A 13302-nucleotide genomic window follows, 5' to 3' on the forward strand; every position below is an offset into this window, starting at 1 on the left:
ATAACTAAAAGAATAATCACAAGAATCCCAAACAAAAATGTTTACCAGAAAGGGTGTGTCAATTCCCACCAGCAGTGAAAGTGCCCATCTCCTCACACTCAGGGTCAACACTGAATTTTACCATTAAAAAATAATTTATAACTAATTAGGCAAAAATGTATTTTGCTGTTTTAATTTGTATTTCTTGTATTACCAAAGTGGATTTTTTTTTCACTTTTTAAAATTTAAGTGGCTTATTTCAAGTTGGAAGTTTGTTTTTCATTAATATGATTAGACAGAGTTCTTTTAAACTTTGTAAAATTTTCTACTGGCTCTAAAAGACTTTATTCTATACCACCACAGACCTGGCTATCCTTAGATGAACTACTGCAAGGAAAGAGTAATATCTTTAAAAACAGAAGTTTCATATACTATAGGTTAATTTTTAAACTACTGAATTTTCAATTAAAATGCCAAATTAGTTACACTGCATTAAATCCAGGAGCTAAAAAAAATGTAAAATTCTCTTTTTACAGGAAAAAATTTTTTCACAAATGTTACCTTTGTAAAAATGTTAATATTTCTTTTAATAAGATGTACTCAAAGTGAGTTACTAGAGAAATAGCCCCAGAATTACAAAAAATACAGTTAACTCTTGACTATGAATACTTTCCTTTCATATTCTCAGCTTCTTATATAATGAGAGAGAGATTTCTTGGCTCATCATGAACATTTAAATACCAGTTAAAACAGGAGAATTAAATTGCTCAATGATATATTACCAGAGCATGGTATTGCCTGTTTTGGGTTACATTTGATGGAGAAAGAACAATATGGAGGTAAGAATGGTCTGTTCCATCTGGTAGGATGTTTCTGCGTAGCCATATAAAATGTTGAGTTTAAGCCAACATTACATGGAGGGAAAAGATATAACACTATAATCTCAATTATGTTAAAAATAAGTACATAAGAGAAATAAATAAGCACTGGGGGAAAAAAAGATATGTCAAACATTAATAGTACCGTCACGTACCACTTAACAAAGGGGATACGTTCTAAGAGATGCATCATTAGATGATATTGGTGATGTTGTCATTGTGCAAACATCATAGACTGTACTTACACAAACCTAGATGGTATAGCCTGCTGTACACCTAGGCTATATGGTGTAGCCTATTACTCCTCGGCTATAAGCATGCACAAAACAACAGGAGATTAAATCACAGACAAGAGAAAATGATGCACTCAAGAGACATGGTAAACATGAGATGTATGGGGCTGCTGCCAGTATAATATGGTACATGTTTTACAGCAAACTTTTCTTTTTATAAGTAGAAAGAGTACACTAAAATAACAGTAAAAAGTATAGCACAGCAAATATATAAACCAGCAATACGGTTGACATATACTATGTACTGTACATAATTGTGCATGCTATACTTTTATACAAATGGCAATGCAGTAGGTTTGTTTACTCAAGCAGCACCACAAACACATGAGTAATGTGTTGAGCTATAACATTATGACAGCTACAGTGTCACTAGACGACAAGAAATTTCAGCTCCATTATAATCTTACGGGACCACTGTTGTATAAACAGTTCCACACTGACCAAAAACTATATTATTCGGCACAAGACTGTAGTTTTATCTCTTTGTGGTGAAAAGACAGATGGAGAAAAACAAACGGCATTCATTTTATTAGTTAAATATTGGTTGTTTTATTGCAATACCATTATGCGCTCACATAACAACGAAATAAGATTTCACAATACTTTAGTTATTGTCCCTCCAAGAACCTTTCAGTCATGATCAGCATAGTATAAACCAGTACACAACAGTATGCACATGAAAACTGGAAAGTGGTTATGAAACTCTGAATATACAAAGCATCCACCAATGGAACACAAGTAAAAGATCACAAGTGTTTTTTTTTTAAACAGTGTTCACTGAGCACTTCTGTGTTAGGCACTGTGCTGAGCTCTTCACCTGGATTAGTTCATTTAACCCTCTCACGATCTTAGAAGCTATTATTATTATTCTCATTTTAAAGATGAAGACATGGGGCTTACAAATTAACTTATTCGGTGTCATACAGTTATGAGGTGAAGGAGCCAGAGTTCTAAGTCAGATGTCTGATGCGAACATTCACGCTTCTATTGAGAATGAGACACTGACATTTTTTCACTGATAAGGAGACTGAGAGTATAGCAACATCGAATATTCCAGACATAGATTCCAGACACAGATTGTAGCTTCCTGAGTTACAAACACACCACCATTTACTCTTCTACAAAAAGCCTGGGAATCTCTCCTGAACAGAAGTAATGTATTTGGTTTACTTTTCATATGTAGTTATGTTGATAAATATGGCACTTTACTGTTATACAATAAAATGATCTCACTTAAAACTTCCAAAACCAGATGACCATTTCTGCCTCTGAAAGCACACACTGAATTCTGGCTATCATCTAAAAAGAGTTTTAAAAGCACCAATCTGCAATAGCTATCACAAGTCAAAGCACAAAGTCCAAGCTGTAGAAACCAAATACAAGTTGCAATAATTCAGGACAAACAATTCAGGCTCAACAGTCAACACAGGAAAAGGGAATCATTTTAAGACGAGGCCACACCAAAACCATCCAACTTCAAATTCTACTTATTTTAATCCCTTTGCTTTCCAGACAACATTGTTTTTTGAAACTAAGTGTACAGAAGAACCCCAAATTATTCAACATAGGAAGCAAAAATGAAAAGCAGACCTTCTAGAATATCACACAATTCAGTACTTCCAACTTTCTCTCCCAGAGCAAGTGCTATTCGGTGTTGTATTCTAGACTGTGGTAGGTGTAGGGATACATTACAGAGAAGCAAAAAGTAATGCCAAAGTGAGTGGTCTACCAGTCTTACATACTTCAAACTGCATCAACACCAAACAGAGAAATGAGTCATACCTTTAAAAGATGTTTTTCTTCATTAGTGTTTAATTCGAAGGACAAAAGTAAAGACCTTAGACCTGTAAGAAATTCTGACCTAAAAAAAGAGAAGTCTTTATTGAGAGGAAAAGTCATATAACTCTAAAAGCAAGTTTGTTGACTTCCTAATATAAAAAGTGACTGAGTATATTAGATGCTTGATAAATGTTAATGACATTATTACTTAGTGCATAAAGTTCAAATCACTCATCCGAGCACTCAAAAACTTTCACTTTTAGACTAGTTTACCTTTCCAACCCCATTCCCAACTATTCTCTCTTTCTTGCTTGTCTTTCATACTCATCTCTCAAGAGGAAATGGCCTCTCCTACTCCTGTCTCTACCAGCAGAAATCCTACTCATTTTTCAAGGTCCTCCTCAAAAGCTGACTTCTTGTAGTTCCCCCCTCCAAATGGTTCTTAATAGCATTTTTTTTTAATGTATTTCAAAGCTCCAGCTTATCCCATAATTATTGGTGACGTCTTTCTCCTCTGCTAAGAGACACTGCTGCAAAACTCTGGACCAAACGGGGCAAGACTTCCTCATCTTTGCAATATCCACATAAGCCTAGCAGCTTTGTACGCTGCACACAGTTGGCACAATAAATACTTTTTAAGAGATGTAACGGAGGACGTTAAAATTTGATCTATATCTTATATTCATTGACTGATTTATGAATTTACAAAAACACAATGGTTAAAAAGCAAACAATTTTACATGCAGTATAGTACAAGCCTACCCCATACCGAGAAATGTGAAAGAGGTACAGGCTTTTGTGGGAATTCTGGGGTATTAGTGAACTTTTATGCCCCATTTAGCACAATGCCTTTGCCCATTATATGCCTAGTTAAGAAGGAACATGTATGGGACTGGGGAACCAAACAGGCTGCCTCGGAGCAGGCAAAAAATACTGGTCAAACAGATTAAAGCTCTTAGACTCTCATAGGCGGGGCTGCTATTTGAATTAGATGTTCAGTAACACTGGAAGGCATGGGCTGGACATTATGGCAAAAAAAAAACAAAAGGAGTGAGAGCCCCTGAAATTTGGGTCCCAACTATGGAAGTGGGGCAGAAATCAGATAGACTCCGATAGAACAGTACTTATTGGCAGTGTAGACAGCACTTCTGCAACTGGAACCTCTTAGTAAAGAGCAAGCAGCCAATTACAGTAAGAACTTCCGTTCCCACCAAGGGGAGGACAGACAACATGTCCTACCAACCAGCCTCAGCCACGGGGCTCAGACTCCTACCATGACTAAATGGCATTTATTACGATGCTGTAAATGACAGTTCTCTGTCAAACAGTCCTCTGTCTCTACAGATGCAACTGTAGAAACAACTATTAGGCCCTGCTGACTACATAGACCTCCAAATGCTCCTGTTTTTATCCCTGTGTTGGCCCCTGCAACCTGCAAAGGAAAAACAGGGGACATTCCAACTGGCGCTTGGTATACTGGCAGGGTAATCCAGCTACAAGGACAGCAGCTGCCATTCAACCGTCCACTCATACTATCTGGAAACAGGAGCAAATCACAGTAGCCATGGACTGAGTTGCGAGCAGTCTGATAGGTACTCAGGCATGAGCCTCGGCCACTGACCCTATGTACTGACAGTTGGGCCACTCTAAAAGGACTGACTCTGTGTTTGGACAATGGGAAGCGGAGGGGTGAATGATTATGAACAACCCTTTATGGTGGCAAGAGATGTGGAAAGCTATTTGGGCTCACCTACAAGAGCCTGAGGCAGATCTCACTGTATTCCATGTCCCTGCCCATAAGATATCTACACCTCCAGGTAAACAGAAAGCAGATGCTTTGGCAAAAATATGCATTTTAGCAAAGTGGAACTGGTGGCAGTGGACAATGCAGACTGGTTACATTAGAAATGTGGACACGATAGTGCCCAGGGAGGATGGAGCACAGCCAAAAAAGAGGTGCTGGAGCTTACATTTAAGGGCAGCAACTCTGGAGTTAGCAAAGGCCCCAGTGTGAGTCTACATATTTGCCAAACCCCCCAGGCAGTAAGGGACAGGCAAACTGACCACATAGGCCCCCTTCTCTTGAGCAGGAGCACCAAATATGCTCTGGTGTGTGTCGATACTGACTCTGGTTTAACTCAAGCCTTCCCATGTTGGTGGGCTAACCATGTTGCTACTATAAAAGGACTAAAAAAATTAAGTACTATATATGGGTACCCCTATAAGATAGTAACTGGGGGGAGTCACATTTCAAAGGACATGATATACAAATATGGGCAAAAGAACATGATTTTAAATGGAGGGTCCACCTCCCCTATGATCCACAAGCAGTGGGGCTGCTGGGAAAAAGAATAGTGTCCTTAAGCAACAGATAATTACTAACTGGAAAACCTACCTTGGCGAGGTGGACAAAAGTGTTTTCCCAAGCATTAATACCTTTAAGTGACCGACCTGTGGGGCCTATTGCCTCATATGCCAGATTAGGAACTTAGTCTGAGGCACCCGATATTGTCCTTTGTGGAAAACAAAGGACACAGCAATAGTCCTGGTGCTTGCCATGGACCAACAAGCTAAGCTAATCGGGGTACCAAGCCCCACTGTCCCCAGAACGATGATCACTTACTGGAATCTGCAATGGGATGATCAGCAACAATGGGTCAGTTACTTCGCATCCCTGGGTGGGCAGAAGTGCTTAGTCCCTGGTGAGACCCTGTCATCCTAATGCAGTCAAGACTCATGGTTCACACTATATGTGGACCAGAACACACACCACTGAAAGAGGGGAGAAGGTAGAGGTCCTGTTCTGGCATACTCCTCCCCCTATTCATCACCTCATGCCAGAAAGCACCACCTCCCCTGGCCAACATGTAGGGTTTACACAGCCTGGCCAGGTTCCCAAGGTCACAGCTACGTTAATATCCAAAGATCAGACTACGGGTGTCATACTCACAGAAGGAGAAGACCTCCCAATTCAAGTCTCCACTAAATATTTTATTTCTGACCTTAGACTTCTGCTGATACCGTGGTATCCAGTTACGGGGAGCGGGTGGCAGGTATCTGCGCCATCATCCAAACTGAGTGTTGTGGTTTATTTTTTTTTTTTAATGCCAGGTGAATCTGCTAGTAGTTTCTCTTTGTTAGCACATATGAAAGCGCAAGTAAACACCCTAAGTGATCCGACCCCAAGTCTAGACAACCTCTTAGCACACTGGTTAAGGTGTACGTTGGGGAAAAAATTGTTACTAATACTTGGATTGCTGCTTTTGTCGTCTTCTTCTTCTTCTTTTTTTTTTTTTTTTTTTTAGCTAGGTACAATGCCCTTTATTGCCATTGATCTCCCTATAGAAAGAACCTGCCTGGCTTGCTTAGAATTCAGGCTCCAGTCTATTAAGAACTAATCCCTATAAGCTTATAGGAATTACCACCCTGGTTTTGTCTTTTTTCTTACATGTGTCTATACTGTTGCCGTGGACTGTGCCTCCAATGTAATCGACTGGCTACCAAACAAGCTACCTCCCTGCCAATGAAGCCCCTCGCTGACCACTCAAGGCACCTTGCGGAAGAGGTGGGGGAGGAGGGGCATGAGAAGATTCTAAGAGAAAGTCATGAGGGACAGAGTGTGGAGGAAAGACTATTCCAAGACGTGTCCACTGCCTGACCACTGCCGGACCTGCCAGCTAGAACCTGGCCAGAACAGAGATTGCTTCCTGAAAATCTTCTCAGACTGTCTGATCAACCCCTCCACTATGCGCCTCATGCTGGCTTGTGCTGGTTCCTGGAAGAGGCAGTTGCCCCACCCTGAGCAAGCAGGTAAGGCATTTTCCCCTTATCTGGGATGGTTCACGCCCCATTACTCCTATCCATTCTGCCCTGTCCTATACAACCCCTTGACACCTGTCACATGGCACAGAGGATATCCATGGTGTCTCACTGCCACCCAAGATGAGCTTGTATGTAAGTTCCCTTAATAAACTTTTGATATAATGATGGAGTGGTTAGCCTCTTCCTACGGTCTCTCAGACCTGGGAAATTTTACACAATAGGCCTATTTTCAACCAAATAGTTAGGATGGAGTGTGTTCCCTCATTAGAAGGTACTAGTGATTGAAATGACATCTAGTGAGCCTGACAAATCAATGGTCATTGTCAGGTATGAGTTTGTTGCCTAAATTTAGATTCAATCAATGCACATGGGCTGAACATTTTAGCTGGGTGTGGTATCAGTCAGAGGACAACTACGTTCTACAAACTGAAGGTTCCGCTCCTAGAAAGATGAAGCACCATAAAAGACAGAACATCAGGTTTGAGGTCAAATACCTACCCTCAAAGTCCCAGGCCTACTTCCGCTTACTCATCACATGATCTTTCACTCTTTGGGCCTCAATTTCAGTTCTAACACCCATATTCTGCCTCTCTCGGAGTATCAATAAAAAGAAGTTTAACGTCCTATTTTCAGCACCTTCAGAATCAGTCCACCTCTCTCCACCCCAACCACCACCTCTTTAAGCCCAGCAGCCATCCTCTTACCAGACTTCTGCAACAGCCCCCAAATGCCAGCCTCTCCACATCCTTTCTCACCCCTCTCCAAGAGATTTTCCACACAGAAGATATAATTTTTTTCAAAATGTAACTCTAATCGTGTCTGACTCATATAATCCCAATACTTCAAAGGTACATTACTGCCCTTAAAGAAATGGTAAAATCCTTAGTACGGCCTGCAGTGGGTTCACTGGTATAGTCCCTGCTTACTTCTCTGGTAGCATTTCGTGCCATGCCCTACCTGCCAACACACACAAATTCTCTATGTTCCAGCCACACTCATCTTCTTTCAGTTCCTTAAGTATACGATGTTACCTCCCACCTTATCATATCTCCCTGTAATTTTCTCTTTTCCACACCCAAATTTCCCCTCGTTGACACCTACGTGTCTGTCAGATCTCAAGTAACTCAAAAGTCACTTCCTTCCCTCACCTCCCACCTGCCAATATTCTCTCATAACACCAAGAACATTTCCTCCGGAGCACATCCACGACGGCGAAGATTATTTGCGCGACTACCTGATTCATGTCTATGTCTCCCGCCAAACTGTCAGCTCCAAGAGGGCAGCGAGTCTAAAAGAAATACAGTATATGTTTATATGTTTTGAAAAAGAAATAATCTTTTGAAACTTGGTAATAGGAAATTATAAGAGACCAGAATTTTTACCTGTGTTTTTCCAGTGTTCATCTACATTTCTTCTTTATAAGTATTTCCAAATAGTTTTTAAACCCTAGCAAGTATCTAAAATCCTCATGATGTGAAACACTGGAAGACTAATACATTTTTCTAAAACACAGAAACAAAGACATTCCACATCAAAGCTTTTGCCTGTCTGAACTTATTCAGTTTTAGAACACTGAAGCACGGCTATTAAGTCTAAAATTGTACTTTTATAGGTTTATTTTAAAACCCCGGAAACTGTAAAAGGATTATAGCACCTATGAAGAAGAAAACAATTAAAGTGTATATCAGAGAAGGGATTATTAAACATATGACTGAAGAATTTATGGCAATAAGGTTAGTTACTATAAACCTGTTCAGAGCAAGCCAGTATTTATAATTTAAAAAAAAAATCTGTTCTTTAATGGTTCACACTTCCTATCTTACCAACATTTACTGTGAGCAAAAAGTTCTTGCATTTGGTGAAGAGTTATTCAAAATATAAGCAGAAGCATATTTTAAAGAAAAAAAATAGATACTAATTTATTAAAAATTCAAGTGTTTAGTTCTTTCTCAGAACACAATATTGTTTTCTCTAAGTTGGTACATTATGTTACCGTGTTAGAGGATTTTCTCCTTATTTGTAAAGTAAATAGCTGAAAAATAAGTACCACGTTGAAGTCCCCAGCCATTTCTTGGTGGCACTTAAAGTCCTATCCCAGATGTACATCAAAGCAGTTAAGTAATTCTTTCAGGCTACAGAAAACACTAAAATCTCAGAATTGAAGCAATAATACGTCATAGGTTTTCAATTATTAATGTACTTTCCCTGAGGCTTAACGTATCTAAACTAGGAATGAAGAATTTGGGCTCAGAGGACTTGCACAAGCAATGGAGAACAGACCATTAAAAAAAAAAAATTGTTGGAACAACAGCTATCACAGGTGCCTTAAAAAGTCTTCCACAACAGGAACTGCCCCAACAAGAGACTTTCTGACAGTACAGATGTTCAATTAGTATCAATAAAAGTACCCTAAGTATTCCTAAAGGCAAAACGGAAAACAGGACAGCAATCGATATGTACAAAGAATAAACTATGTGTACACTATAAATAGGGCAAAGAATCCTAAAAGCCAGTCAAGTGCTCAAGTTCCCCCCAAACACGACTCTTCTGATTCTATGCCTTTCTCAAAACTGTTCTCTCCAACTGAAATGCTCTGACCCTTCTCTCAGCCTTTGGCCTCCTTTAAGACTGCCCTAAAAACAAATCCATTCCCTCATTGCTAAAGCACTTCATAATATTCCCTATAGCACCAATTAACCCCTTTTTTTATAACTACAATCAGGACTTTTCACCTATGTTGCTTGCAGACCTGCATAACTATAAAATAGCTTTCCATTTTCTATACTGCCTTATACATTATACATTAAATATTTATGGAAACTGTCAGAATTAGAGGGACTTGGAGATCTGGTCTTAACCATGTCTTTATGGTAAAGTAATCAATGACCACAGAGGTGAAATGGCTCCACTAACAGAGCAAACATTGATTGAGCACTCTAAGTGACAAGCCCAGAGATGAACTAAACAAAATTCCTGACTTCAATGAGCTCACAGTCCAATAGAGGAGAATATAATTGTAAACAACAATTATCAAAAGTAAAAAAGATCTCCATGGTGATATATAAGGTATGAACAGGGCACTATAATAAAAAAAGAGGGCACCTTATTCAGCCTGAAGATAGGTAGTTAACGGCCTCCTCTGCAGAATGCAACTCATAATAGTCAAAAAGAGAAGGGAAGTAAGGAAAAGGCTCTGTAACATTGGTCTTAGAAATGATTTTTTTGGAATTGAACTAAAAGCACAGGCAACAAAAGCAAAAATAAGTAAGTAGAACTACATTAAAGTAAAAAGTTTCTGCACAGCAAATAATACAATGAAAAGGCAACCTAAGGAATGGGAAAAAAATATTTGCAAACCATGTATTTGATAAGAGATTAATATCTAAAATATATAAAGAATTCATACAAGCCAATAGCAAAAAAATAGATAACTTGATTTTAAAAATGGGCAAAGGACCTGAATAGACATTTTTCCAAAGACATACAAATGCCCAACAGGTATATGAAAAGGCACTCAATATCATTAATCATCAGAGAAATGCAAATCATAACCACAATAGGCTATCGCTTCACACCTGTTAGGATGGCTATTATCAAAAAGTCAAAAGATAAGAAGTATTGGTGAGGATGTGGAGAAAAGAGAACCCTTGCATGCACTTAGTAGGAATGTAAACTGGTATGGCTATTACGGAAAACAGTATGGAGGTTCCTCAAAAATTAAAACTAGAACTACCATATGATCCAGCCATCTCACTTCTGGATATATATCCAAAGGAAATGAAATCACTGTCTGCAATGATATCTGCACTCCCATGTTCATGGCAGCATTTTTCACAGTAGCCAAAATATGGAAACAATCTAAGTGTACATCGACAGATGAATAAAGAAACTGTTACACACACACACACACACACACACACTTGCGCACGCGGAATATTATTCAGCCTTAAAAAAGGAAATTCTGCCATTTGCAACAACATCATTTCACCCAGAGGACATTATGTAAGTGAAATAAGCCAGACACAGAAAGACAAAGACTGCATGATCCCACTCATTTGTGGAATCTAAAATAAAAAATGTGGAACTCATAGCAACCAAAAGTAAAATGGTAGATACCAGAGGCTGAGGGCTGAGGGGTGGGAGAAAAGGGAAGATGTTGATCAAAGGATACAAACTTTCAGTTATAAGATAAGTAAGTTCTGGAGCTCTAATGTACAGCACAGTAACTATAGTTTAGTTAATAATAATGTATCATATATTGAAATTTGCTGAGAGCAAATCTCAACCGTTTTTATCACACACATATACAAAAAAGGTAACTATGGAAGGTGATGGATATGTTAATTAATCTGATTGTGGTAATCATTTCACAATGTATACATATATCAAAACATCACATTGTACACCTTAAATATATACAATTTTTATTTATCAAAAATAATAAATTAAAATTAATTTTAGTAGAATAAAAATAAATTAAAAAGAAAAAGAAAGAAATACTGTGATAAGCCAAAGCACACAGGAAAACAGAGAGGTCAGGGAGCGCAGAACTCTAGTATGGCTGGAGCTTGAAGGCTATGGGAGGGGCAGGCCGATTTGCCTTTTTTGAATAAATCAATAAAGGCATGTATTCAAAAGAAAAATATATACTTCCTTTCTACTGACAAAAAATTTATACTCTATTTGAGGTAATACATATTTGTTTAAGGTTTTGTATTATTAGTTAAGAGTTAATAAGAGGCAGCTGGAAACAGCACTGGATTCAGAACAAGGAAACTAAACTCGGTTTTAGTTGTCCTGTGTCACTACACAATTTCGCTTGGGAAAACCACTTAACGCTCATCTACAAAGTAAGATGTTTGAATTAGATTCATTACTGTCTCTTCCTATCTCAAACATTTATTTTCAAGCTAGCATGGAAGAAAGAATGGATTACTATAGACAAAGATGGACAAAGGAGACTGCAGAATGATACTTTTTGAAAGGAGATGTCAAAATCAACGGATGAGTTTGTTGGGGTCCAGAATATATATACAATCTTGAAATATTATTCCACAGATTGAGTACTCCTTAATTATTAAGGGAGGAAGGCACTTTACAGTGTAGTAGTCTTGATTAAAAAATAATAATAATAACCTTGACTAAATTAAGTAATGCCTGTTTAATTTAGGAAACACAGGAAAGTATAAAATAAATGTAAACGTCATTCCATTTTTATTATTAACATTTTGATGTTCTTCCTACCAGTTTTTACATAGTTTTAAAAATGTAGTTGAGGCCATGTTGCTCTTTTCACCTAAAATGATCATTTCCCCATGCTATTAAAAACTTCATAAATGTTCTTTAAATGTTTGTATCATATGTACCTGCCCAGATTTACTTAACCATTCCTCCATACTGGATTTTTAGATTGTTTATAATTATTTGCTATTTTTAATAATATTTAGTTCCTCAAAAAATTAAAAATAGAATTACCATATGATACAGCAATTCAACTTCTGTGTATATACCCAAAAGGACTGAAAGCGGGAACTTGAACAGATATTTGTACACCCATGTTCATAGCTGTATTATTCATAACAGTCAAAAGGTAGAAGCAACCCATCAATGGAAGAATAGATTTAAAAAAGATGCTATCGCCATACAATGGAATATTATTTGGCCTTAAAAAGGAAGATTCTAACACATGCTACAACGTGGATGAACCTTGAGGATATTACATTAAGTGAAATAAGCCAGTCACAAAAGGCAAATACTGTATGATTCCACTCATTTGAGGTACCTAGTGTAGTCAGATTCAGAGACAAAGTAGAATGGTGGTTGCCAGGGCCTGGGGGGTTGGGGAGGGAATGGGAAGTTGTTGTTTAAATGGATACAGAGCTTCAGTTTTGCAAGATGAAAAAGAGTTCTGAAGATTGGTGCGTATAACAATGTGAATGTACTTAACGCTACTGAACTGCACAATTAAACATGGTTAAGATAAGTTTTGTTATGTGTATTTACCACAATTTTTAAAAATTAATAAAAGTTTAAAAAATTTTTATATCTATTTATATGAGCATCTCTGTGTTTTAAGTTTTACATGCATTTCTGATTGGTTCCTGATATCAGATTTATGAAAGTGGAGCTACTAGGTGAAAGGATATGCAAAATGCATCGTGCTCCTTAAGTACTGCCAAAGTCCTTTCAAGGAAGATTTACCAATTAACACAATCATCAATACTGTAAAAGAGTATTTGTATCACATCACACTTTCAATCATTCAACAATATTTACTGAGTACCTACAGCGACAGGCCCTGCGGCGGCCCTGGGAATAAAGCCAGGAACAAGACAGACAAAAGCCCCTGCCCTCATGGAGCATATGTTCTGGTGAGTGAGGCAAGCCAAAAATTTAAAAAAAGAAAAAAAAAAAAGTGAGCAAAAGATATAGTATGGAGCAAAGGAAGAAAACAAAAAGGAAGGGAAAGCAGAGAAGTGCTGTATGGGAGGGGCTGAAATTTTAGACAGGAAGGCCACAGACAGCCTCACTGACCCGGTGAAATCTGAATA

General features: G+C 38.1%; 1 protein-coding gene across 3 annotated transcripts in view; it reads right to left on the reverse strand.

Annotated features, from left to right (window-relative positions):
• Positions 1-13302, reverse strand: part of CNNM2 (cyclin and CBS domain divalent metal cation transport mediator 2) — a 123483-nt gene that overhangs the window by 95662 nt on the left and 14519 nt on the right. Inside the window, exon 2 of one of the 3 annotated variants that reach the window (XM_006920952.3) lies at positions 6360-8039. The exons of the other annotated variants lie outside the window; for them this stretch is intronic. Coding sequence (XP_006921014.2) covers positions 8017-8039 — 23 coding nt within the window. The 3' untranslated portion in view covers positions 6360-8016. Of the gene's footprint in view, positions 1-6359; positions 8040-13302 lie in introns of those variants that run through there. 3 annotated transcript variants of the gene reach the window in all.

Source organism: Pteropus alecto, unplaced genomic scaffold (genome assembly GCF_000325575.1).
Source record: "Pteropus alecto unplaced genomic scaffold, ASM32557v1 scaffold177, whole genome shotgun sequence".
Taxonomy (NCBI): Eukaryota; Metazoa; Chordata; class Mammalia; order Chiroptera; family Pteropodidae; genus Pteropus; species Pteropus alecto.